Genomic DNA, 24,786 nt, shown 5'->3' with positions numbered 1-24,786 from the left:
TAGCAGTTTGATTTCAGTAGGAGTATTTTTGATAATGTGCCCCCATTTTCCCCTTCCCTCCTGCCTGTTAGGATACAAAGACTGATATTATTGTTCAGTAGTAGCATATTTCTGCAAAAAGGATAGACTTGAATGGCAATAATATTTTAGCTCAAGTATTCTGAGTGTTGTTAATTATCCCTAAATCAAAAAGATTTTTTTCTTCACCGTTTACTAAATAAAATAAAAGGAATCCCTTCCCCTTTTCCCCCCTTCCCCCAACACACATAATGTTTAGTTTTTAAGTAATCAGAGGAGAGGGGGACTTAGCTTCCAGACAGTGTTGGTCAAGAATTCAGTCCAAATGGAAGACAGTTAAGCCATCAGCTATGCTAAAAATTTTTTTCTGACAGTTACTAAAATGCCTGAATGTCGGTGTATGTACGTTATATGCAAAACGTCAGTTGATAATGCTCTTTACCGTTTTCCAGTAATATTAGAAATGTTGCATTTGTTTAGACGTAGTACAAATACTAAATACAGGGTTGTAGCAGAGTCTGGTTTTGGGTTGTGTCTTCAATTATCAGAAAAATCTTCCACCTAATGTAAGTCACTCTTCCATTCTTCCATGTATCAGTTTGAAGGTTTTCTTTTTTGCCTCTTTTTTTTTTTTAATAGCATTAATGTTATGATAATTGCATGTTAATGCTTCCCAGTATGCTTTTCAGGTAGGAATGGGTTGACATCCTTTTCGTTGTGAAGTTTATAGAGATCTTGACGTTGCCGTCCATGACAGGAGGATTTTGTCCTGAGCATTGTAATTGTACTTTCACTGTGCGTCAGCTGAGGCATTGTAAAGCAGTCTGGTTGCTTTTAGCAAGCCTGGGATTTGAAGTACTGAGCCTGAATGTTAAGTGAATGTTACTGTGTAATTATGTGATCAATGGTTTTTTGCAAGCTATGTGGGCAGAATGTTGCTAAAAGGATAACAGGTGGTGATAGCTATTTTCAGTAATAAATACCGGCATATAGTTTCCATTTCAAATTCAATAGAATTTTGAAGACACTAATTATTCAGGCAGGGACTTTTGCTAAGTGGCCTTTTGGAAACGTGTCCTTTACCATTGAACTAACAGATCATGATACCAAGGATTTCAAGATGAAAATGTGAAAACTCCGGTCAGGGAGAACAAGACGTCACTATGACTCTGTTTAAGGTGAGTTGGATCCTTATGCCTTCACATTGTTTGTCTAGATTAGTAAGATTTCTTTTACTGTCTGTCGTAGAGGTCTGCTATTCCTTATCTAATTTCAGTGCTGTTCTTCCCTTCTAAATTTGCACTTACAACTTTTTAAATAATTTTGTTAAGATTTCATCAGTAGGGTTACACAGTTGCATGTATTTGTGTAATTATTAGTTTGGTTTCTTCGCATGAATGTACGGTTAAATATAGTAACAAGAAATAACAAACATGGAGTTTAATTCTTTAACAGTTTTAAAATAAAAAGTAGCTTTCGAGTTTCATAGCTATCTAAAGATTCATAGGCATGTACTTTCCTTGTAGACAAGTTTATTTTTAAGGGTCAAGGCCATCGTAACAATTAAGAGTATCCTAGTTATCTCTGATTTAGTTCTTGCTCTTTTCAGTGTTAGCTACCTTTATAGCTTCGATTCTCATTTGTTTTTTTGTCTCCTAGAATTAATCTGTACAATTCCCCCATTTGCTGCAGAATGGATTGATTTTAAGCATAATGTCTGCAAAGCAGATTGAGTCTTGGATGCTAAGAAACTCATGACTGAAATGTTTCTCCTCGCCCCTTTTCGTAACGACAAACTTTGCTCTGACAGCCCTGAAGCTGGCAGTGCAGATTACTGTCTGTGCTCGTTACCTTTGGTCATGGAGAGCTTGGCAGCTTCCATAAAATCACTCTTCTGGACCTGCATTAGCATTGAACTAAATATTCCAGTTGACTGAAGTATTTTTAATGAAATATGTTGTAGTCAGTACAGTATCTGATAGGTGGCGTATATATATGAAATAGAGCCTGTCATGATAAATCTTTTGGGGATAAGCTTGTACCGAGAGAGGTTCTCATTTTGTCAAAAGCCGCAAAAGCCAGGATAGTTCATGATCTCTAGTCATATGTCCAAAAGTGACCAGAACCTTTATAGCTTGATCTAAAATTCCCGAATGCTGTTTTTTTCCGTGACGGTGGTTAAAGGAGAGGGGGGGCTCTGGTGATTAGGCTGCAGTTCTTTGCAGACCTTGTGGATTCAAATGAGGAACTGGACTCAGAGTAGTGTGGGTAGAGCTGGTAAGAGGCATTATTGTGTTCAAAGTGCTTAATTCCTGTCAACATTATTCATTTTGAGATTTTAGATAGTAAAATAACCAATGTGCTTAGTCTGAAGTATGTGTTTAAGAGCGCCTCTATTTTCTGAAATGTATCATAGGAAAAATTTGTAAAATGCAGAACTTTATACATGAATATTATTTATGCAGAACTTCGTTCATATATATATATATTATATATGTATGTATGTATATATGTGTGTGTATATATATATGATCTCCAACGTGAAGCCTGGATAAAACAATTGGAGAATAGTTTATCTAAATTTAAGTTCTCCGGTATCATGGGAAGTATTTGTAGAATTTGCCCACAAACTGGACTGAATATTCTGAATCTTTTTAAACTGGGTTTGTTTGTGTTTTAACCTGGTATCTGGCGTGGCAGAAGTGAAAGCTAATGTGAAAGTAGAAAGATACTGTTTTAAATGAAAATAGTGGCAGACTCTTAACTGTCTAACTAGGAAACAGCTGTGATAAGCAATACTGTCTCATAAGCTTGCTACTTTTTTGGGTAAGCAACAACATCCACATCATTGCAACCTCTCCTCTTATACTTTGTAGGTTCAGTGATCTCCTTCAGAGTAGCAGGTCTGTCCAGATTAGCTGTACTGTATGCAGCTTGTTCGTATGTTTTGGTGTAACCTTACTGGCGTGACTGGACGACTTACTGCAATAAGATGCTGCTGTGCTGGCATTAATATGTGCCAAGTTTATGAAACAGCTTCACTCCTGTCAAGGTCTTGCTCTTTTCTTCACTTCTCTAGAAGTTGGACTTTGTTAGTGAGCACCTGGGAGATGATACATTTAACACCTAGATGAATATGAAGTTTATGGGCAGGAAAAGAAGTAACATCTGAACTTGTGGCAGAGATGTTCTGCTGCTTACACCTCCTCACCCGTGCTGCAGTTCATCCCAAAGGCTCTGCTCTCGTTCCAAGCTCAAGTGCTGAGGATCCCTCCGGTCTTAGTAACTTCACGATTCTTTTCACCCTCTTTGAACCATAAGTTGCCGTAGTTCATTTAATTTGTATGCTGTATCCTTCAAAAGCTAACAAAGTATTGACGTTTGAGCTGTCAGAAGCTGAAGCTAAGATGAAGGTGTGCAGTATGTTGTGCGTTCTCAGGAAAGGAAGGCTTAAGTAGCACAGTTCAGTGAGTTTGYGATGAAATGCTTTTCCACTGTCACCGCAGGATGCATCCTGTCAGGAGCAGCAAGGAGGGCATGTCTCCAGAGAGCAAGGGAAGCATGCGGTGCCAGACCTGGTCGGAAAATCAGTGCTGGGCCTTGGGGACAGGTGTTGGTCAGCACTGCCCCAACCTTGTGCATAATGTGGCTTTAGTAAATTACATTCATCACATATTAAGATGGTAAGCTGTGCTGGTTATTTTGTGGCATCCTTGATGATTTCCAGGCAGAAATGAGTATTGGAGGTGCTTTTTTTCACCTAGAAGTAGGTTTGGGGCCTGGCAGAACTAAAATTACAAATGTGCCTTGTACATCGACTGTTGTGATGCTGATAGAAACAAACGCCAATAGCGTACTCGAGAGCTTACGTCCTTAGTCTGTTGACACATCTAGCGCAATAAGCAGGGTCTGCAGCGTGTCCTGAAGACACCGGTGTGAAACCGCGCGGTCGTGGGTCATGCAGCGTTTGCTGAGGAGGTCACCGTGTGCGGAGGGCAGCGTGGCTGGGGAGAGCGGGGCTCCCCTCTGGGGCGGAGGTGTGCTTTGGGGGTGGCGCAGGGCTTTGAACCGATTTCGAAGGGAAATTGTAAGATGGGGTTTTTGGTTTGTGCTGTCACTGCTTAACCCCCCGTCCGCCAGAACAGGACACTGGAGTACATGGATCAAGCCCGAGTGGCCGCTGCGGGAGCGGGGATGGGGGCGGCCGGGAGCGGGGCCAGGCCGGGGCCCCCTGCGATGGAGGGGCGAGGCGGGGGGCGCCCGGGGAAGGCRGCACTTCCTGGGCGGCGGGATCGGCGGCGGTCCTGTCCTGTCCGTCCCGTCCCATCCCGCCGCGGTGGGGCCCCGTGGGCCGGGGCTGCTGCGCGCGGCTCCTCGGCGCGCCGGGAACGTCCCGCTGTGCAGCCGAGGCAGCGTTAGCTGCTGCTGCGCCGGAGCCCGTCTGGGCCATCACCTCGTCCCCTGTCATAAATGAGCTCGGGGGGGGGGGGGTCTTTTAGCCCTTGACTAAAGCTTTTTAAGCATCCGATAATACCTTCAGTGCGCTGCTTTTGCGGTTTCTGGCTCAAAACGTTTAAGCGCGTATGTGAAGGGAGCGCAGGTGGGGCGGGAAAGCAAGGTCCCTTCCCGCGAGGCGTGCCGGGCGCGCTTGAGGATGGGGCGAGGAGGAGCCAGGGTCGCAGGTGCGAGGCGAGGCCGGAGACTGGGCGGCAGCAGGTCTGGGAGCTGAACCCGAAAGTCTTGATTTTCCACCTAATCGTGGCACGTGTTGGCCTTTTGAGGGTGTAATGCCAGATTTTACTTTCTGAATGGTTCTTGAAAGCTGGAAAAGTTTCATTAGATTTCCAAATGCCGCAGAAAGTGTTTGGATTATTTGGCAGCTTATTCCCCCCCCCCCCCCCAGTCTCCTGCTTAATGAACCTGGAGCGGGTGTTAGGGAAGTGACCAGTAAGACGCGAACGAGCCCTGTCCGGGCTGAGCTCGTCCCAGCGCCGGCATGCCGCCGCAGCGGTGGGCCGACTGGGAGCAGCCTTCGTAGGGAAGCCTTCGCTGCAGAAATCGGGAAGGGGTTTTGCCCTCCCAAAAGGAGTGCTTCCCTAGCTCTTGGAAATGTGCAGTATCTTTTGTGCATGTTTTATGCAGAGTGGTTTGTTTCAATAGTGAACCATAATTTTGTAGTTTATGGAGTTGCTTAATGTCAAGCAAGCCCAATAGTACTGGGCAAAACATACTGATCTACTGGTTTTGTTTCACAGGTCCTGTTGCAGTGCAATGGCACCGAGCAGCAGAAAGTGACTGTTCAGCACTGTTGTGAAGTTCTTTAAGTGGTGTCTGAAAGGTAGCGGCAGTGCTACGAAGATACCAAACACCAAGGTGCTGAGAACAGAAGTACCCACTGGTTTCTTTAACACTGACCTTTGTAAGAACCATGATATATTCACTAAGGGTTGGGTGTTTTGGTTTTTTTTCTTTTTTCCTTACTGGCGCTATACAACACCAAAGTTTAGTATAAATAATACTATAAAAGTAGCAAGTTGACCAATACCGTTGCTGTGCATCGATTTATGCATCATATCCTCAGGTGGGAGAAATACCTGTTGAAATCTGCAGGAATTCAGCACAAGTCGAGGCTGCACAATTTGGCTTTGACACTTGGGAAAGAGGTACGTTAGTTGCTTATTCCCTTGGAAGAATTGCTAGTCATTACTCTGCTTGGAGAAAGCTGGTGATTACACCCTTGGGGAAACAAGCCAGGTTTTACAAAGAAGTGAGTATAAACCCCAGTCTTAGGAAGTCCTGATTCAAATTAGGGCTACTATTAATCATTTTTTAGCTGAAACCCAGGTGAAGTAATAATGTGTGAAACTCTATTGCTCTGTGCTTCTGTGTTCAGTTAGGTCGATGTGTTGTGGCTCTAGAATAATAGCAAGGTGGAATAGTATTTTATGCTTAGTCTGCTCCGGTAATAATGCCTGAGAAAATCAACAGAAAAGTGAGTTTTTAGTTAGGAGTTGGCAAATAATATAAAGAGAAGGCTAAAAACACTGTTCTTAAAGATAGACTATATGCTCCAGGTTGTCAAATCACTGTGCTTTCTGCACTTTGTTTCCTTTAGGTGGTAGTTGCAATAGCAATCGTGCTCTGAAAGTCCCATGTAGATTTGATCTTATTAACTGGAAACAATTATGCTTTCTCTCTAGGTGGGCTGTTAGTATTATCTGTATTGGTGTCTTTTATCCTCTTGTTTTTAATCTTAGTTATTTATTACTCTCATTATGTTAGTACCCAGAGACTTCAGCTGTGATCATACTGTATTTATCCTTTATACGGAGAGACACAGGACTGGTTCTTGCTTGGAGGAGCTTATCGTTGCGTTTGCATCCAACGTGAATTTCTTTATTTTTGCAACTGTTGAAATTAAGCCAAGATTTTAAGGATCAGCAAGCTATTAAAGCTTCAAGGAGAAAGGGACAGAGGGAATAGTTAGGTTCCAGCTGTATTACAGATTTATCTGTTGGAAAAGCCTCTAACCCCTGCATTCTGCTGTGACAAATAGCATGCTTAGTTATGCGTGGTTGCATGCTCAGAGCAGAGCAGTGGCTGTCTGTCCTTTGCCTGTATTTCCAACACACACAGACAGCTCTAATGCCTGCCAAGGCAAGTGACTTACAAGAGAAGCTGATACCCAAGCAACACAAGCCGATCTACTAAAAAGGCAGTTTGCTTATCACCACAAGAGGTGACTGGAGGATGTGGAGAAGTGGAGACCTTTTCCCAGGTGAGGTTTTTGCAATCCTAGAGGACAGGAATCCCTGCTGGCCACTGGGTACCAACTTACTGTTCCACCTTTCCTGCTGTGGAGCACCTAGTGGTACATCTGATTGGGAAAGAGGCTTGTGATGGGAACCAGCTCATATTTGAGATGTTTCTGGTTGGAAGTATTAGCTCCCTGGATGGTGACATAGTTTAGAATAGCCCAGTGACTGTCCTAAAATAGGTGGAAACCCACTTAGAATTGATATCTTCCTGAAGAAAAGATACCCTGCGTACTTGAGGGAAATACATGCACAAACTGTGATTCTGCAGGGTAGTATTTCTGTCTCATTCCACATTCAGGCAGGGAGACTACAGGCAGTACTTCTGGTTCTTCAGTCCTCCGATGCTAGTCAAAATCTCACCTTTTTCACCTGCAAAGAAAATCTTGCAAATGCGATGTGAATGTAACTAACACAACAATATCTGCCTGGGTCTGTAGACCCTGAAAAATAGTCTGCCTTCTCCCAGCAGCTGTTATCCTGAAGTGTGAAAACTTACTGCTGTGTAGGATAGACGGGCCTGTTTCACCTCCTCTAGTCCCAGAACTGCTAAACTGTATTAGCTGTGGACAAGACTTGAGGGAATTCCCTGCAGAGATCATAGTCTAGGTACGCATGTGGTTGTGTTTGCCCTAACAGAAACTGGGAGAGAATCTGCCAGAAGGTATAATTTTCATTTGTTGTTTATGAATAGCCTTCAGTACTCCTTTCCTTACAATAAACAAGATCATAATGGGAAGGAAAGCCCTAATATGCTCAAAGCGAAGCAGTATTAGAACTTAACATTGCCTTAATACAGCCTTTGATTTTTATATGCTTCTTTTTCTTCCTAAAGTTTCCTAAGGTGTGTACCAAATCTCAGTAACATCTGTGTTTCTCAGACCTTGCAAGCCACTCCTGCTAATGTTCATAGTTGTTTGATGCTTGGATATTGCTTCTTATAAAATTCCATTAAAGATGAGGCTAATCATCTGCAACTTGTCTGTCACAGCATTTGTTATCAGGTTCGTTAATTATGCAAAACTGCAATTCACACATAATGTGGGACCTAGGCCAAGACTGGGGTTTTTAAATTAGAATTTGGGGTGTATTATTCAGTATCTCAGGAGCATTGTCCTCAGGAAAAGGAGTAATTAGAAGCCTTCACACCACGAAGGTCTGCTCTGTTCCTTAAGCTGAGGCCTGGATTCGTTGGTGAGCTCACCATCTCCTGGTGACTTGCTGTTATTAGCGCTCAGTAGGGTGCTGTTTCTCTCAACACCTGCTACTGCCTTCCAAGTATTTTTCTGAGAGTTGTCTTCATCAGTGCTAAGTGTAAGCTGATTAAATAAATAGTTCACTAGATCCTGCAAGTCTGCATTTGATTTAGATGTGCCTGTTTTATTTTTCTGGAAGGTTTTTAATTGAACTGTAAGTCATATAAAGTTTTCTAGCTTAAATCTTTCAAAAATGAATCCATAGAGCTAGGCACTTAGATTCGAACTTAAGCAGGCTGACTCCCAGAAGTGGTGCTCCTCCCTCGCTCCCCACCAACCTAGTGGGAGTGGAGGTGAAGAGAGCTTGTGAAGATCAATACATGTATCTACACTCCTGGTGATGATCTAGATGCTAATGCAAAACCCAGCTCTGCAAGCGGGTGAGTCTGTTCAGACTCATAGTTATGTGACTTAGCACTGCAGTCAGTAGTTCTTCATCCTAATGCAAACATTTGTATGTGGTCATGCAGTTACACAGCTGGAGATAAGATTCTGTCAGGAGCTCATCTCCCACTTACACATTTAATAGAAGCTGCCAGACTCACACCCTGCTCTGCAGGTGGATGGGAGCCCCAACCAGGGGTGTAGGCAGATGGCTCCCACAGCTACTGTCTTGGGTCAGTGCTAGGTTTTGGCTCTGCCTAGTGTTGACTTAACTTCCTAATGTTAGTTACTGATATAACCTCATATTGGATTATTATTTTTATTGTGTCTTGGTTTGTGTGTATGGAGTGGTTTGGATTTTCTAAAGTATTCTAACCAAAATGAAAATTGAGGCAGAAAGAACTTGAGACCACTTCTATTGAACTGGAAGTGCCAGATAATTTTCTGGTGACGCATAGTCCAGACTTATTTGGAGTTGTATATAAAAGCTGTGTTGATCAAGTTGCATAAATCCAAAGTTTCTAACAAATTTTACACTCACGGCTGCAATGTGAGGTCAGTCAGGCAAGCACTTGCTGCTTTTTGAGAGATATTTGTTACTAATAGGAAGCTATAATGGGCAAAACATATTTCACAACTTCTGGAGGCGTACAGTGTGTGAATGCTCATTGCTGAGAGCCGAGTGCTAAAAGCCATGGCACAAAGCCATTAGCTGTCAATATGGAAACCTGACTGCTGGCACTGAGGCCTGAACTGTGTAGGAGTTTCTGCAAAGAGACTTGTGCATCTTTGGTTACATCCATTTGTTTGGAAGGCTTTCTACGTTTTCCTGTGTTCAAACTGCTTGGAACGTGCAGCTCAAGAAAGCCATTCATTTGAATGACTAGAGACAGCCTTCTGCTCTTAATGCTTTCTTGAAGATTTCCTTTGCACGTGGTTATGGTTGCCATCAGCTATGTAGCTGGAGAGAGGCCAGCTTATGTCCAAGGCATCTGTATAACCACATGTGTCTCATCTGTCTTAGGACATCAGGAGTGGGAAGGCTGATCCAGTCTTTAGTTACACAAACGTTCATTGTTCCGCTCTCCACTCCTTGCTTTGCTACTGCCCTCATACACTTCATAAAAACATAGAAGGGGGGCTTGGGGGAGAACGGTATTGCAGCAAATTTGCATGCTCCTGTAATATCGGTAGGTTAGCTTTCACCATACTGTTAGGGACTGCAGCAACATCCTCTCTTCCCTGGTTGCCCTTCCCTTTGTCTAGGCAGAATAGGAACTTGTCTGGGGTCGGCAGTTGTGATAGCAGCCCTGTTCACGTCTTTGCAATGACTCCAATTTAACAAGGTTTCCAAGACCCTGTTCAAGTCAGTATGTACTCAGTCCTCATTCCAGGTTCTCCCTTCCTTTTCCTGACAGGTCGTTCAGGTACCAAAGGTAAGAGTTTGTTTGCCTTGAAGTCTGTGGAAGTTCAACTATCCACTTCAGGTTCATGATTTGGCCTATTGCCAGGGACCTCAGTTGTCTCCATGTCACCAGTTTCAGTGGTGCTCAGTGGTATACTTGCACCAAAGTCTGTGTTCTTTATAAGGATAATTTTTATTTATTTTAATTTCTTAAGCACAATTATTAAGCCATCAGGTAAAATCTGTTTTGATCCTAGTTGTCCCTCTTTGGCTGTGCACAATACTGCCAAGAGGATGCCTGTTCCCCTGACTACTGCTGCTAATGTCAGGAAGAAACTCTGTCATTTTAGTTTGCATTTTATCTCCCGTGAGTCTTGAAACCCTATCTTGTCTGTGTATCTCCTAGAATAGTGTTTCTTAAGGAAGGAGTCTCAAGTCCCTGTGTCCCGTCTATGGGAGGAGCTGAAGCCAGCTTTGCCATAGTTACTTTCGGACTCCAGTCCTGCTGAGAGGTTGTAGTTGTGACTCAGAGCCAGCAGCCTGAGGATCAGCGCTCTTATTAACTCTGTAAGGTAAGGTAATCGGGCTGTAAGAAGCTTCCCCTTCCTTCTCTTTTTTAGGGCTGTATTTCTTTTGGGGATTCCTCAGGTGTGGTAGAGCTGTCTGTATTTTCTGTACCTCTTTGCTGACAGACCCTTGCTGGATTCCTACTCTTTGTTAGCTGGTTAAAAAGAAGAAATGAGTGCCATTTGGAAGAGAAATCTACTTTAATAAATGCAGTAGGTTAGATTATTTTTTCCTCCTTTGATCATTGAGCTTTTATTTTCCTCAGAAGTGATGATGAATCAGAGTCATGAGGTTTGGACCAAGAGACAACTCTTTAAAAAACTTACTGTTTTCAAATAAAACCTTAATTCTGATTTTCATCTCAGTGCTGTATATGCTGTACGTAACTGTCATCTAGCAAGTGAATTTAATATCCTCGTTACAGGACGAGCTTGAAATTGGTGTAGAAGGTGTAAAATAAATTGTTCATTTTCTTTTAAAAGCTAGCAACCCCACAACACTGCATGGATTTAATGAGGTCTAGCCCAGAGACGCTTACGTAATTCACACTCTCTCTGAAGTTACTTATGTGCTAGTACATAAAGTCTGAGTTGTTATAAGGGCTACAGAAGTTGCTATGAACTTGTGATTAAATCCTGTGGTGTGCTGAGCATCATCAATCTTGTTGGTGTCAGTTAGAGTGAAGGGCTCTGAACACCTCAGAGGACTTAGGCACATCTTGAGAATTCATTATGAAAAGGAATTATTAGTTATTTTGTTGTGCCTTTCAACCTTAAGATTTTGAAGCATATAGCAGATAGTACTCATTTAGGCCTCATGCAATAAAGTATTTGTTAATTGTTTACATTTAATATTTTTTTTATTCAGGGCTAGCTAGTGTGAATTGGTGGTAGGTATAAATACTTGTATTTCATCTGCTCTTGTACAAAGCTGCACCACCCCAGCTCTGTGCTGTGCATTATGCCAGGTTGTCAGACAATCACTATCATGTGCAAACAGGGCTCCAATATATTTTTGGGCGTACTGTATCGACATCCTCCCCTTTCTCTTCCAGCAGACTGATTTTTCACATAAGATTGAACTGCTATTTTTCTAATCTCTTAAAGAAATCTTTCTTGGCATGTTCAGTAGGTCACTATGAATAATGTGCTTTTCCGTTTGGCAGCCAGACTGGAAAACTGGGGGAAGGGGGAGGAGAGTGAAAGGCAAGAACTAATTACATTCAGGGATCAGAGTGAAACTAACACTTTCATTTCTAACCAAATCCAAAAAAACCCTAGCACATTATTTTGATAACAGTCATCCCTTTTAACCCTAAGAACTTCTCACTGTGTGCTTATAAGAAAAGCAAGGGGTGTGGAGGGCTTGATGCGCAAGACTGAGATGGTAGTAATGGCATCCTGACTTTAGCTCAAGGTTTAGGGGAAAAACACATTGGAAGCAAAGGAAGGGCATGAGAATACCCTTGTCTGGGGTTGGAGAGCCTGTGTTCAAGCCCTTCCTGGTGGGCATTTAGGTGGCGGAGTGCAGCAAAAGAGGAACAGAGCGGTGCTCTCCTGAATGCGGCATAGCCCGCACGGTGGGGCTGCCCTCCAAAGGGCGCTCAGCTCATTTTGTTTCTCATGACTACACCTGACCTTGAGCTACTGGAGAGCTGCCAGATCCAGGAACCAGACCTAGCAATCGCTTTCTGAACGCCTCTATTCGGAATGAGCTCACAGGTAATACTGCTTCCCTGTCCTGCCCAAGCGTACCCCATCCGCAGCAAGTGTGCTGCTCGCTGATAAATGTGGTGCAGCTGGAGGGTTCGGTGCTCAGTCCTTTCTGTGCGTAGGTTCAGGTTCTTCGCTGTTGTAAAACCCTGTGACATTTGAAGCGGATGGCAGCTGCTTCAGATCCCAGCTCTGCAAAGAGGAGAGCAGTCAGTAACCTTCAGCAGTCCCTCTGGGAAGCACCTGCCCATCTGGAAACCAGTCTGGTTCCCACTGGCTACACTGGGAGTTGGAGGGAGACTTGGTGTCTGTGTCACTTCCTAACTCCCACGCTCATCCCAACTCACTAGCCCTTATTCTGTACAGCTGCCTTGTAAGAGTGCATGTTACCAGTGCTTTATCTTCTCCCTAAGATGCTTCCACACCCATGGGATCTTTAAACAGCCAGGCTGATGCTGTGATTTGAGCGGGGGTAGGAATAGGGAGGAGGCCAAGAGCTGTGCTTGATGTGAGAGCTCATGATTGATGCGAGTCTCCAGGGAAAGCAGGGCAAGCCAGCACTCCCTCTTCACACCTATGGAAATGAACAGTTTGCCAATGAACTAGTGAATCCACTCCTTTTCTCCCACGTGTATAGGCTACATGGGAAAAGAGGAGACAGATGGCAGCTACTGGTACTGCATTGTTTTCACTTGTGTTTGCAGTTGAGGAACTTGCTGGGAAGGAGGAAGGGAATAAGATTCCCCCCCACACACCACCTGGTCAGAAGAATAGACCGTAGTGACTTCTGTAGTCCTCTATCGGACTTGAAGGTGTTTCTGAAACAGGTGAATCTGGTTATTTCTGTAGCACCGGTGGGGAAGCAGTATGTCTAAGAGCAGCACAACAGGGGGATCACATGCGGAGGGAGCAAGCGTGTGGGGGAGAGCGCGGGACATGCGCAGGGTGCAGAAATGCAGTAAGCGACGCTTGTGGAAGGGGAGTGGAGTGGTGCACTGGAGTGAGTGCTGTGCAAGCAAAGGGCTGGCCAGTTTGCGTAGCTCCTAGGTTGTCTGAAAGAGCGTGTTCTTGAACATGTCTTTCTGCACAGTGACCTGTAGGCTGTGTTTCTCAATTAAAAGAGCATGTGAATGGTTTCACTGGCTCTGGCCAGAGCTCCATCTAGCACTGTGTCCTGTTTCTGACAGCGATTAGAAGCAAAGGCCTGTGCAGATTGTATTAGAATAGGACAGACGTATTTCAATGCTTCCCCAAATTAGTCTTCCAGCCCTTAGCAATTTGATATATTCCACTTCCATGAGTGTGTCCAAGCACTTTCTGAGTCTCTAAAAACTTCTGGTGTCACATTTTCCTGTGGCAAGCTTAATCGCAGATGGTGCAGAGAAGTATTTCCTCACTTGTTCAGAAACTGGCATGTGCTAGTTGCAATTGCTGTCCCCTGGTGCTCTTACTGGAAGGTACTATGCACTTGTGCGTTCCTCTTTACCTTCCTGATGCTGCTCCTAACTCTACAGACCTGCACCGTATCCTGCCACAGTTCTCTTCTCCAGGCTGAAGGTCCTTATCTGCTTGTTCCTCATGCAGAAGCCCTTTCTTTCCTTTGATTGTTCTTGTATTCCTTCTTTTGTGTTTTTTTTTCTAAATCTCCACATACATTTTAATGTAAGGAAACTGGAACTGCGCATTGTATTCAAGATACAGGTGCACTGTGGATTTATACATTGTATATACATTCTGTTTTGCTCACTATTCCTTTCCTGATAAAACCTTCGTTTTTGGCAGCTCCCAGGCACAAAACTGGCATTTTCACAGGACTGTCTAATAAGCCCCAAATCGTGTTCATCAGGTGTATATCACCTATCATGTGCGCAGAGTTAGGATTGGTTCCCCCCACGTTTGTTACTTCATATTTATCTGCTTTGACTTTTTCTGCTGCCTGGTAGCTTGGCCTGCCGGAAAGCAGCCCCCGCAGCGGCGGTGTTTTATGCTCGGGCATGCTGCTGCCATGGCTGCACCGGCTCTCTCCGCCGTGCCCAGCAGCGTTGTCTCCTGACAGAACACATATCGCTTGCACTGAAACTCAGCTCGTATTACCTGCTACAGGCCAACTTCTGACGAACCTTCTTAGTTTCAATCTGTTCCTGTTCAGGCAAAATTCCCATTTTTTCTTGTATGCAGGAAGGCAGATGACTCCTCGCCCCTTTGTACCCATCCTTGTAGCAAAGAGCTGGTGAATCATTTCCTTTTCTATGTTTTAGTAAAATTGTGTTGTTCAGAGGTCATTTATAGTGTTTTAACATTTTGAACGCTTGCACTGTTCTCTTCGCTCTTTTCCTGCAATTGTCAAAAGATTGGAATTTTTTTTATCTGTCCCAACAGTTGCTATTACTTGATCTGAAGTGTTGCGGTAGCATTGTCTGTATCAGTGCAATTTATTTTTTTTCCTTCATTTGTTAGTCAGTCTTTTTATTTTTGTTGTACATTGGTCTCTGTTTTTTAAACATGACTGTGTATTTCTGTCAGGAAGAATGATCTTCTAAAAACAGACACCAAAGGCAGAGCTTCTTGTACCTTTAGACCTTGAAAGGTTTTGTTCAGCTGAGTGTAAAGCTGGAGTGGTATTAAAAATTTTGGTTCTAGTTCAGAGTTTTGAATAACAAACTCTTATTAATCCTGGCACAGTGAACTGTTGCTTTGTGTGCTTAGTTGTTTGAGAAGGAAATTGGTATGTCAGGAGAGAGAAAGGTATGCGTTGCTCCTAATTAGATGGAGCTGGATGCATCCTCAGAAGCCCCAGTTTTCATTTAAATACTGGCTGCAGTGAGAGCAGTTCTGTTTAGAAAGTGGAAGTTGAGCTGGCTTGTATACATTGCTTCTGGATTGTCCAAAAAAAAAAAAAAAAAGTCTAGGCATTAGAAGAGGGCTGGGGAGAGATGTATTTTCACTATTCATGTTGTAGTCTACACAATAAGCTAAAAAATGCTGGTATGTAAACCRAAAGAGCAAAGGGAAAAAAACCCAAAAAACTGGAGGCTTGTTTATGGGTGCTAATCACATGGGTATGTAATCACTTTTCAAACAAAACAAAGAAAAAGCAGAAAAAAAGGAAAACAGGGCCCTGAAAGGGGCAAAGATGCCAGTGGGCTTTTGGGTCATATATAATAAACTGGGACAGGTTTCCAGCTGTTTGCCTGCAGTGTGGAGTGGCATAACTAGGAGTCAAGGCGTTTTCCCAAAGCTCCTTTCTTTCCTGAGATTGATTCATATCTGCCCTTATTGTTATCTGTTGTATTCACATTGTTTTTTTTTCTTTTGTTAGTCTGTTTTCCTTCCTTGTTTTTAAAGAATGGCTTATCTGTGCGCCCCAGAAGGGCGTGACTCATAAAGATCACAAGCTTTTAGAACAAGCAAAAGCACAGCCTGCTGATTAAAAGAAAATATGCTGAGATTTTCAGACACAAGAGCCACATTGCATTTGCAAAAGGCAGCAACTGCGTTCAGAGATGCACACGGTCGGGATTCTGCCGGGTTCCAGAGCTTGGGTTTCCACCGTTGACTGGCAAGTATATTTACAAAATCATCTCGCCTTGGAGAATAATTACTCCTGTATGTCAGTATTCTTTATCTCTGCTGTCCTATTCTGTGAAGGGCAAAAACGCTAGGTCACAGAGGTATTTTTGGACACGTCAGATACGTGTCATCAGTGACTAGAGCTTGACTCTTGGAGTCAAAAATGAGTCTTCATCTGAGCTCTGCCATGATCTGTGTGACCTTGGTCAAGCCACAAGGCCTTTTCACTCTTCACCTATCTCACTCACATGAAATATGCATACATGCTTGTTTCACGGGATTAGTGAAAAGCTTGTAAAAGATGGTATTCTTTCTGTTTGTGAGTTTTAAAGTGCATTGCTCAGATTACTGAGATATGAACAGTAGCTAAAGGAGATGGAAAGCATCAGTTTGTCTTTATTTATTCATGTATTCGTTTTTTGCAAGGCAACTTTACAATGGGTGACAGAGCAGACTCTTTGCTGATGACCGTTCATCTTCTTGCCAACTCGGGACATTCATCGCTTCTGCAGCAAACTCTGGATCGGCTTTTGGAATGGATTTGCCCGGACATTCGACTTTTCCTTGTCTCTGAGCGCGTTACTCCATTGAGATACTATGAGAGTTATCGTAAGAGAAGCTATGGATTTCCTGGAATGTCTGTCCTCCTTTTTCTACATGAGGACTATGGCGAAGAACGGATTTTTCAGATCCATGATTTCTTCCAGCATCCGCCATGGCGCTACCAGTGCGCACAAATYGCTAATGGGCAAAGCCATCCCTATGCACCAGCTAGCCAGGACTTTTATGGCCTAGATGACCAGATGCCTGTGTGGGGCATCAGGCAGGTGCACTRTGGCTCTGAAATTTTGCGTGTGACCCTCTACTGTAGTTTTGATAACTACGATGATGCAGTGAGACTGTATGAGATGATCCTACAGAAAGAAGCAACTATGCAGAAAAGTAACTTCTGTGTCTTTGTCCTGTACACAACTAAAAACATTGCTGTTCAGCTCTGCTTGAAGCAGCTGCCCATTGGAGTGTCTGTTGAGCCAAAAGAATCATCAGTCTTGCAGTTCAAGGTGCAAGAAATTGGGCAGTTGGTGCCTCTCCTGCCTAATCCTTGTATTCCTATCAGTAGCACCAGATGGCAGACACAAGATTATGAAGGAAACAAAATTCTGCTTCAGGTATGTGTGTGTCATGCTTTTTGAGAGGTGATTTTTTCCAACAGAGACCAGGAGTGGTTCAGAATGGAAGTTACGATTTTTGCTTGTTTGTATTTTTTTTTTTTTTTTTGAATTTATGACTGAAGCAATCAGTATCCGCTTGTGCTGTGATGCCATTGATTAAATATAAGCACAAACACTTGGAATATTTAATGTTTTTAATTTAACACCATGATTGCTTGCCTGAAATTGAAAGTATTGATCCTTTTTTTGAGCAGGCTAGTTTAATGTCTTGCCTTCCCTGCCTGCATCAAACAATTGTGACAGCCTATTCTTTTTTGTGATAAGTTGTTACTTTAGAAATGGTTTTGAAAGCATATTTTTGCACACAAAACCAGTTGTTTTGTAGGTATAGTGTTGATGCAGTATTGCCCACATTTGATTTTGTGAGCTCCTGAGTGAATTGCAGTTGGGCAAAAGCACTGAGTAAATGCATCATAGCAGATCTCTCCCTTTCTGCTCAAGTGTGCAGTTCAGAGGTCATCTGAATACAGATCAAGAAGAACAGACAAAAAGCTTGTGCTGAGACGACGCATACTGTGAATTACACATGTGCAAGGATAGGGGGAGTTTAGCTCAGCGCGGTGTCTTTCACAGAGAGCCCGTAACAGTCCATCCCACCTCTCGACATTTTTTTCTTCCCCTCAGTTTGCTTCACCTGCCCCAAAAGCACGCTCCTGTCTCTGATTTGGTAGGGGTTATCTCTGTGTGTCATTGAGGGCTTGTTTTCAAGTCCTTTTCAAAGACATGTGGCTTATTTGAAGTGGGGGCTATACATCTTGAAATTAGTACTCTTGCAAATGTGCACTTTACTTTTGAAGAACATCTGTAATTTATTTAACTCCCTCACCCTGGACTCAGTTAGGTGGCACTCTTTCTATTAGTGAGAAAAGGAGCATAAATTGATGTCACCTGCAGGAGCTGGGTGTGAAGTCTGGGGTTGGTTGGGTCTGCCTTACACTGACTGAATTTTTATCTGAAATATCAGCTTAAAATTAAATGATAATTAGTCAGAGCTATTTAAATGACTTCTGAATGGTATTTTGAAACTTGGAATCCCAGTTAGTATTTTTCTTTTTCTCGTACACCTTTTTTGTTGTAATTTGGATATTTAAATAGTTTGCCCATCCTGTGGTGTGGCTTTTTGTGTGGGACCTTTTTTTGTTTGTTTGTTTTCCCCCCTCCTTTCCAGAGTCACTTTATAAACTAGTTTGCCACCTACTTTGACTGGACAAGGCCCTGAGCCACTTCACATAGCCTAGAGGTTGGCCCTGCTTTGAGCAGGGACCTGGACCAGGTGACCTCCAGAGGTCCCCTCCTAAATTACTCTGTGGTTCTCCTAGTTACAGATGCCAGGTCTTTGAGTGACAGAGGTATGTGAATTCCCCAGCAGGAAATTCAAAAGCTCTTTTGGGTGTGAGACTGTGTCACATTGCGCTCCTGTTGGGGAAGCTGGAGCTCATTTGAACTTGAGGATGTCTATTCGGTGTTCGTGCTTCAAGCCGCAAGGCAATTCACTGACAGCCTGGCATGCAGGGCTTTGCTTTGCGAGTATTCGGTTCGTACTGAGTACCAGCCAAAAGATTTATTTCCCTCAGTTCTATAAGATTTCTGCCCTAGTGTGAACTAAATCCAAGGGTCTGTTTGTGGGCTTCGATCCACAGTGAATTGTCATTTTCCCTGACCTACAAGGATTTTTTTTTTTCTTGTATTTACTGGGGGACAGGTAACTTGCAAGTCACTCAGTTTGACAGAGAAGGAAATAAACCATATCCTCTCCTTTTTGCCTAAGTTACTCACTAATTACTGTTCTAGTTTGTGTCCTTTCTCTGAGCATTTATAGGAGATCCCTATTGCTTAAATTTCACAAATTTAATCTTAAGACAGTCATGTTAACAACTGACTTACTAGGTACTGGGGATTTTATAGTCATCTGGTTTATTCATTCATGATCAACTGGTTTATTCATTGATTTCCTTTTGCCTGTGTATTAAAAGAGGCAAGGATTGTTGTTGATTCTGTGTTACTTTGCAATTTCTTTAGAATGAAGGTCTTAATAACTAGAAAAAAATCTGGTCTGAATGCCAGCATCATGGGTCCTTTTGATCTGTTCTGTTTTGAAATTTCTGTCTGATTTGCTGTATTGACATTTTTCCTGGAAGAGCAGCAAACTGAATTGAAATGTGTGAACTCCAGGTACTTGTACAATAAAACTATGGAGCAGGAAACATCAGTGTTGGGATCACCAGCCCATGGGAACTTTAGTGCTACCTACCCGATACCCTATTTAAACAACTTGAAGGGATATCTCAGTGTTGTGACTAATGTCTTTAGCTCTGAGTTTTTTTACTTATCTACACCAAAACTTTGTAGGGCATTTATTTTGTGTTTGAGAGCCCGTTTTCCCGAGTGTTGAATTCTTTGGAGTAAGACAATCTACACGTGCTGTTGCATAAATAACAATGCTGGAAATSTGGCTCTAGGTGGGAGCCTGGCTCCAGGGCTGGTCTTCCTTTGGAGCTGGGAAGATCCCCTGGTGCCATAAAGTGTACGCCTACCGCTGTGCCGAGCCAGGAGGCTTCAGCAGGTCCGAGTCCTGCTGGACTCACTGGTCTGATGGGGCCATCCGCCCTGGGTAGCTGCCTGTTCTCAGCCTTCACAAGAATTACACTTGAGCTGGAGTTTCCTGGACAAGTCTTTTTCCAAAAATAGCAAGTCAGGATTTGCAGGCGTGAATGAGCTCTATTAGAGCAGATGCCTCCCATAAGATTTCAACACAGGATAACTACGGCTGAAGCCACTATTTGTGTGTTAGTCGTGTGCAGCAGCTCTGTCATGGGACATGCTTACAGTGTGTGCACTAGTCCTGAAGCACTTGGAAAGCTGCATGCGAGCTCCACAATGTATGTGTGTGTTTCTGCCTGGAAATTCCCAGACAGAAGTTTAGGAGCACGATACTATGTGGTGATTCAGATCTTTTGTTTGGATTAGGTTTCAACCACAGCTGTTTTTTCCATAAAGCTCCCTCCAAGCTGTCCTGATAACATTTGGCATGGAGGAGGGATGGGGAGGGGGAACAGGACCAGGAGGACTTTCCACAATTTACCTAGCCTGTCTCTGCTTGAAGGCAGGACCAGTTCTCAAACTACTGCCAAGCTTGACAGATGTTTCTTTAGCTAGTTTTTGTGTAGCCTTATTTTTAAATGTGAGGCTCTTGAACAGATGTGATACAGAAATGTGTGGCTCTGCCTGTGCTGGCAGTAGTTGTATCACTAAATCACAGCGTGCAAGATCAGCCTCTGGCATAGCCTGATCTGTCATTCTCTAATCTCTGGGAATTCAGAGCACACAGAAGGATCACAGCATGCAGCACGACTTGCAAGTACCCTTTTTGAACAAAAGACTGATTAGGAAAGCCTACAGAACTCTTGTTTTATGACAGGGTAGGGAGAAACTCAATTCAAGTGTAACTTTTTTTTTTCTTTCTCAGTATACTTAGGTTTATGACCTACGATTTCAGTTTTGCAATTTATTAATTAAAATGGATGAACCTACTGGATTGTTTCGCTCAAACACTCTGTAGCTACTTAGCCAGGCACTGTAGTTGACTGCAAAAAGTTGTAAGGCTATCTGCACTAGGTCAGACCAAAGTTTCATCTAACTCCGCTTTCTCTCTCCAACACTTGGCCACCACTGAATGCCTTGGGAAGAATAATAGGACAAGTGCATGTATTGCACCACACCAATATTCTCTTGAACTGCCCATTTTAAACTCAGAGGGTTTCTGAAGCTTACTGTGGCTTGTTTGTGTAGTAACTTGCAATGAATCTCTCTTCCAAGCGTTTATCTAGTCTTCCCTTGAATCCACATGAACTGTTTGTATCTGCAGCATACTTCAGCAAGAACTTCCTCAGGTCTACTGCCACCTTCGTTTATTTGAAATCCCCCCCATCCCCATTTCATTTGATGGCCCCCATGTGCATTGGAAAATGCAGTGAACAGACAATACCTATCTCTTTCTCCATGTGGTTCATTTTATAGCCTTTTATCCTTTCCCAAACAGTTTTCCAGGCTGGAGTCCCAGCATACATGGTTGTTCCTTTATCCTTAGCCTTGCAGTTATTCTTGCTGTTCTTTCTTGAACCTTTCCAGCTCTGAGATGTCCTATTCTGAGCTGAGYGGATGGGAACACATACTGTATTGCAGCTGTGGGGGAACTGTGCAGGGTTATGGAGAACATCATTATGCACTGTATTTCTTTTGGAATAACTCTTTAAGATTTCATTTGCTTTCTAGACTGCTGTAAAGCACTGGACTGATATTACTATGAGGCTGTCTATCACAGGAGTGTCACCTTGGGGTTATGGTCTGCTCACAACCTATCATTTCATACGTGAAGCCAGGATTATTTTTCTCCATGTGTATAATTAAATTTATCTGCATTAAATTTCATGTGTCATCACTCAGTCTTGTAAGACTCCTTATGTTGTCTTTTGCTAGGACTTTTCATGTTACATTGCAGGTGATTTCAACACAATAAAGTTAGGTGAGAACATTGTCACTTGACTAAAGCTAAACTGATATTTTAATAGGATCTTTTCAAAATGTCTTCCATAGGTTCAAGGCAACTCCAAGCACAGTGAGAAAAATGGTGGGTTTTCCAACCAGCATAATAGTGCAGGCAACGAAAAACCCCTCCGTAACTCTGTCGCAGTCCCTTTCCCCATAAAGCGGGTTAGCCCAGAACAGAGGAGCCAGACGGTCAGAACTGTGAAGGGTAGAACGAAACCTGGACAAAGTGAAGCTCTTACTCCCGAGCCAACAAGCAGYGTTCCTCACAGTCCCTTCCGCTCTCCTCACAGTGGTGCAGCAGCCCCATCCCAGTGGGACACCACTCCTTTCCATGTGCACTTGAGCAGCAAGCTGAAAACATCTCACCAGGAAAGCCAGCCTCCTAGACARGAGGCTGAGACCAACGTTGACACCGGGTTCACTGTGGTAAATGCTGACTGCGGCCGCTCCCCTCTGAACTGCTTTTCCAGGGACTTGCGGACCAGCCTTCTCCAGCCACGAGCACCCAGCTATTCCCTGGCCGCGGCTGGCTCCAACATCAGCCTGTCCTCTGAGGACAGAACCCATCTGTCCTCCTTTGCAGCCAAAAGGAATAAAGGAGCCGGACAAAGAGCTTCAGGCTTTCACTTGCAAATATCGAGAGCCCACCCTGGAAACGGAACTGAGGAGGAGGAAGAATTCTTTATATGACTGAAAACAAATGTGCCAGATGGACTGATCACTTCCGAATGATAGCTAAGTGCTTTAATCTGGAAACAGAGAACGCAATCTGCATATTGTGCTACTTTGTGCTGTGACCACTGATGCATAGCTTACCTTTGTAACTGTGAAAAAATTTCAGTAGAGGGTTTGCTGAGGTAGAGGGACACTTGCTTTCCATGGAGTGATACTAAGGAGACTGAAGGCAAAGCAGGAAAAACAATCCTATTTACAGAAAGGTTTATTTTTTTTACTGCAGTGTAGATTGGAGGATTATTGTGCAATGAATAGGAAAAAGCCATACAAATTCTACTGCTGTTGTAAAATGTTAAGAAATAACCAGTAATAGGTTCAGATAGTGTTAGAGCTTCTAGCTCCTTTGAGTTGCAGCCACAAGAGAGCACGGTAATGACCTGCAAGGGCCCGTCCTCAGCTGGTGTTGGGAGTATTGACCCAAGGTAGTGGCACGGCTGCAACACTTGCACCCATCTGTGTTTCTTCTTATTTCCCCTATTGTTGATATTTAAAAACTATCAAAGTTGTCAATTTTATGCATGAATTGAAACATAGGAACATTTTTTTTAATTATTTTTGAAGAAAAAATTTCTCCATTGGCCTTTTCCCAAATTAGCATTGTACACACCAAAAGGAAACACTTGCAAAGAATTGTTTGAGCTATGTTTTTGCTTCAGTAAGACCTTTCCATTGCCTGGCCTTATGATACTTAACAAAATAAAACCATGAACAGGCTAGAGGCAGGCTAACAGGCTGTTAGACCAGTGTGCAATTATCAGCAGGATGATGGAAATCCTAATTGGATTTTATAGAACAGAAGACAAGAGAAGTTAGAGTCTGGGAGAGAACTGCCAGAATACTGAAGGGTAAAAAGGACAGGAGAAATGAAGTAATTTAAAAGCAATGGATGCCTGAATAACTCCAGTCTTGATCAACAGTTTTGTTTTTTCAAGTAGGATTAACTAAATTTTAAAGGCATAGAGACAGAAAGGGCATGACTGAGGAATGAAATTATGAAAAGAGAAGCAAAATCTGATCATTGTATTTACCTTCCAAAAAATAAGAAATAAAAAGGTATTTTCTCCTTAAATATATGTGAATTCTGCTTTACACGAAGATGTGAATTTCTTTGGAAAGTGCCTATTCATTGCCTCTTGCTAGCTCGTAATTCAGGTTTGCTTTACAGTGGTTTCTGCCCGTCCAAGGGCAGGCAGAAGGTGACAAACAGCAGAGACGTGTAATGGCAGAGCACTCCTGCAGCACGGTTCTGGATAACTTTAGTAGTGTTCAACACTTGCATCTGTGCCAGCTGAACACAACCCATATTGCACTGGGGGAACTTAATTGCCTGGAAAAGTGCAAACTGAAATTCTTTACTACTCGTGGACTGTGTGGTCCAGCGCGACTGGAGAGTGGTGCGATTGCTGGAGAGTGGTGTGATTTGGGAAGGTCCAGCTCTCCGGGGAACGTTTAAAGGTGCAGCTAAGGCTACCTAAGGAGTGGCAGCTAGGCAAAAGGACAGTCCCCGCTCTGTGCCTGCACACTCTTCTAGCTGGTTTTGCCCTGGCAGTGGTGCCCATGTACACTTCAGTCCAGGGATCTAAACCTGCAGAAAACTAAACAATTCCAAAAAAAAAAAAAAGGGGGGGGGGGAAATGGTTTTCTGCTGGGGGAGGCAAGGAGAGGAGACTAGGTTGTATCTCGCTGCAGCATTGAGGTGTTGGTTTGGTTTTGCTGCAGCATCAAAGCTGTGTCACCTCCTAACTTTTGTTCTGTCACTTTGCTTCAAATAAACCTATTTGGAGCGTGGGCCTGCTCTGGGAGGCAGCTGTGTGATCGCACCCAAAGCGCTCTGTCGGCGTGCGGTCTCCACGCTGCGGGGACAGCACGGGCAGCAGCTCGCACCCTGCCCCCCGCGCTCGGCCCTGGAGGGCCCAAGGGGCAGCAGGCGCCGTCCGCACCGGCGGGTCTCGGCGCTCCCGTTGCCGCAGCGCAGTCGAGAGAACGGGGTGGAAACTGCGTGGAGAACGGTGTGCACAGGAGATGTGATGTCTGAGGTGTTGAGTGACCAGTGCTCCCGGTGACGGTTTCCAATGCCATGTCCCTTCCTGCTGTGCCATGCTCTTCAGAAAACATCGTACAATGTGGTGGAGTCCTAAAGAGAGGCGGACACGCTATTTCGGTTTTACCTATCACAGATTTAGCTCTGCAGGTCTGTTGTCAGAGATAGATGATCATTTTCTACTTATTTCATCAGACGCTTGACAAAAAGACCCATCTTTTCCTGTGTTCTGTAAGGTTTTGAGTTTTTTAATAAAGCATAGAGTGATATGTTACCTCTTTGCCTGTGATTTATCTTACCTAGCACGCTAGAAATTTGTCCAGTGCTTTTCAGAGCCGGAGCAAAATGTTTGGTCAGTTCTGGAAAGCAGCAAAGACAAGACCGTACAGCCAAGGGCCAGCTGGGGCCTGAGCAAGCAGGTGGCAGCCCGGGAGGGATAAGGAGAGGGAAAGAGGGGTTAGGGTAGGGCAGGAGTTTCTAAGCGTGGTGTTACAATCCTGGCA

The 24,786-nt window shown here is 43.6% G+C and overlaps 1 protein-coding gene across 3 annotated transcripts; it reads left to right on the top strand.

Annotated features, from left to right (window-relative positions):
* The first annotated feature begins 994 nt into the window (after positions 1-994).
* Positions 995-24,550, top strand: FAM124B (family with sequence similarity 124 member B). Of its 3 annotated transcripts, none has more exons than XM_026073041.1 (7): positions 995-1,196; positions 5,274-5,437; positions 5,600-5,681; positions 10,290-10,450; positions 15,477-15,716; positions 16,154-16,896; positions 21,553-24,550. In XM_026073041.1, exons 6-7 carry the CDS (start codon positions 16,165-16,167, stop codon positions 22,195-22,197), a joined length of 1,377 nt encoding a protein of 458 aa, XP_025928826.1. In that variant the 5' UTR covers positions 995-1,196; positions 5,274-5,437; positions 5,600-5,681; positions 10,290-10,450; positions 15,477-15,716; positions 16,154-16,164; the 3' UTR covers positions 22,198-24,550. The 3 variants fall into 3 exon arrangements, with proteins under 3 accessions (XP_025928826.1, XP_025928825.1, XP_025928827.1); XM_026073040.1 differs by having other exon boundaries at positions 10,285-10,450; XM_026073042.1 differs by lacking the exons at positions 995-1,196; positions 5,274-5,437 and having other exon boundaries at positions 5,563-5,681; positions 10,285-10,450.
* Positions 24,551-24,786: the final 236 nt, after the last annotated feature.

This window comes from Apteryx rowi, unplaced genomic scaffold (genome assembly GCF_003343035.1).
Source record: "Apteryx rowi isolate R43461 unplaced genomic scaffold, aptRow1 scaffold_36, whole genome shotgun sequence".
In the NCBI taxonomy this organism is placed as follows: domain Eukaryota; kingdom Metazoa; phylum Chordata; class Aves; order Apterygiformes; family Apterygidae; genus Apteryx; species Apteryx rowi.
Note: the sequence above shows the minus strand (reverse complement) of the source record. Positions and strands in the feature narration are given on the sequence as shown.